The sequence below is a fragment of the Belonocnema kinseyi genome, unplaced genomic scaffold (genome assembly GCF_010883055.1).
Source record: "Belonocnema kinseyi isolate 2016_QV_RU_SX_M_011 unplaced genomic scaffold, B_treatae_v1 SchBZDm_3215;HRSCAF=3510, whole genome shotgun sequence".
Taxonomy (NCBI): Eukaryota; Metazoa; Arthropoda; class Insecta; order Hymenoptera; family Cynipidae; genus Belonocnema; species Belonocnema kinseyi.
Window position 1 is genome coordinate 1 of NW_022875405.1, and position 1,842 is coordinate 1,842.

General features: G+C 28.3%; 1 protein-coding gene across 1 annotated transcript; it reads right to left on the reverse strand.

Moving 5' to 3' along the window:
• Positions 1–691: 691 nt before the first annotated feature.
• Positions 692–1,836, reverse strand: LOC117182550 (cytochrome P450 4C1-like; the record flags this gene model as incomplete). Its single annotated transcript, XM_033375643.1, has 3 exons — positions 1,759–1,836; positions 1,564–1,654; positions 692–877 (listed from the first exon to the last, which is right to left on the reverse strand). Coding segments are annotated over exons 2-3 (262 nt in total), but the record flags the coding sequence as incomplete, so codon positions are not given.
• Positions 1,837–1,842: the final 6 nt, after the last annotated feature.

A 1,842-nucleotide genomic window follows, 5' to 3' on the forward strand; every position in this document is an offset into this window, starting at 1 on the left:
TGGTCCTAAGTCGGCACAGCAAGAGTTTTTGTCTTTTGCCAGGTGCCATGGTCCTTTATCAAAAATTTTATGTTCTTCAGAGCAGCATGGAGTGATTTTTGAGGTCGCAATGAAACATAATGTCAAGAAGTCGATTTTTGCTATATTTCAAAATCGTCGTCCTAACCCGGCACATCCTAGTCCAGAGTCAGCACTTAATTTTTTTCGCTCAAATGCAAGAAATTTAAGGATGGAAACATTTCTCCATTACAATAATGTGCAGACAATCCTTTTACGCGTTTTCGAGCGCTCAGCGAGTTATTGCATCCAGGGGCTCAATTATTGATTAGACTTTAAATTCATAATGATTAAAAAGAACCGGTCCCTCTACCAATATTGAGAGTTTGGAGCTCAGTTAAGCTAATTATCCAGTTCTTTAATTGAATTTAATAAAAAAATGCGTTGTTTTGAGACTATATAAAGAATAAGAGTTTCAATTAAGATATGATGTTCGCTTATTATTGATAAGTATTTTTGATAATTCATATTTCTAACATTTTATAGTAAGAATCGAAGGTTACACCGATAATTAAATTATCGTTATAATTTATAATCATCATTTAATTATATATTTATTTTGCATGAAGTGGCCCGCTATTAAAGTTAATTATTAAACCTTATCTTCTAAAAATGTAATAAAAATCATTTTTACCACAAATCGTATACAAGGCGTATTTTGTGAAAAGTGGTACAATGTCTTGTACAATTTCGTCACCCTGTGATTTCAAGTACTGCACAAGACTGTCTGCCTGTTCCACAAAAATATCAACAAACTTTTGCAAGACACTGAAGTGAAAGGAAGGGGTCAACATCTTGCGACGACTTTGCCACTTGTTGCCTTAAATTAAGTAAGTAAAATAAAAAATGTACCATTTATAAAAATAGATTAAAATCATAAAACATTGATATTTATTAATAATTAAATCAATACAAATATTCGTGAATAACTTTTAGTATCTATTTTCAGTTCATTTATTTATTAATAAACATTGCGAGTTTTCTGCACCATCAATTTTGTAAATAAAAATGTCCAAATAAATAATTTTTTTCAAGAGAGCATTTGGAAAGTAAATGATTTTTTAATATTAGGAAATAATTCTGTTCTCAATATTTTGCTACCACGCTATAGTTTCTAAACTCATTCACATATTTAAAGAGGCGAGAAAAATGAAATTACTTCTAAAAACTGTTGGTACCGGCAAAATGAAAAGAATTTTCAGTACCGACAATAAGATTTCTAGAAAATTTGTTAATGAATTAGGTTTTATTTTAAAAGATTAATTTCAGTTTTAAAAATAATTTTCTAAAATTTTGAAATATAATGTGAACGACTTTAATACAAAATTGTTTAACTTTACAGGATTACAAATTTGTAGAAAAAATTAGAAAAAGTATAAAAAATATTTGAAAGCTTAAAACAACTCAAAAATTATTTAAAAATGATGCAGATTTAATAAAATTTCGAAAAAAAGTAATGGCTGAATTCTTTTGTAATTTTAAACGATTTTTTAAAAATGTTCTCACCTGTGCTTGTCAATAAACCAGTTTGTAACCATGGATGAAGCAAATGATAAATCTTGCTCTTCTCAATATGCTTCATACTGGACAATAAAATCTGTATAATAAAATAAGGGTGACTATAATTCTTGATTATATTTAAATAAAAATTTTAATCTGAATTTCTGCACATATTGTTATAACTTAAAAATTACAACTTACCTCTGCATCGTCTGGGTGATAAATATTCACTCCAGATAAGTGGGTTAACCAGACTCTGTTTAGTGGATAATATTGTTGGTTGTT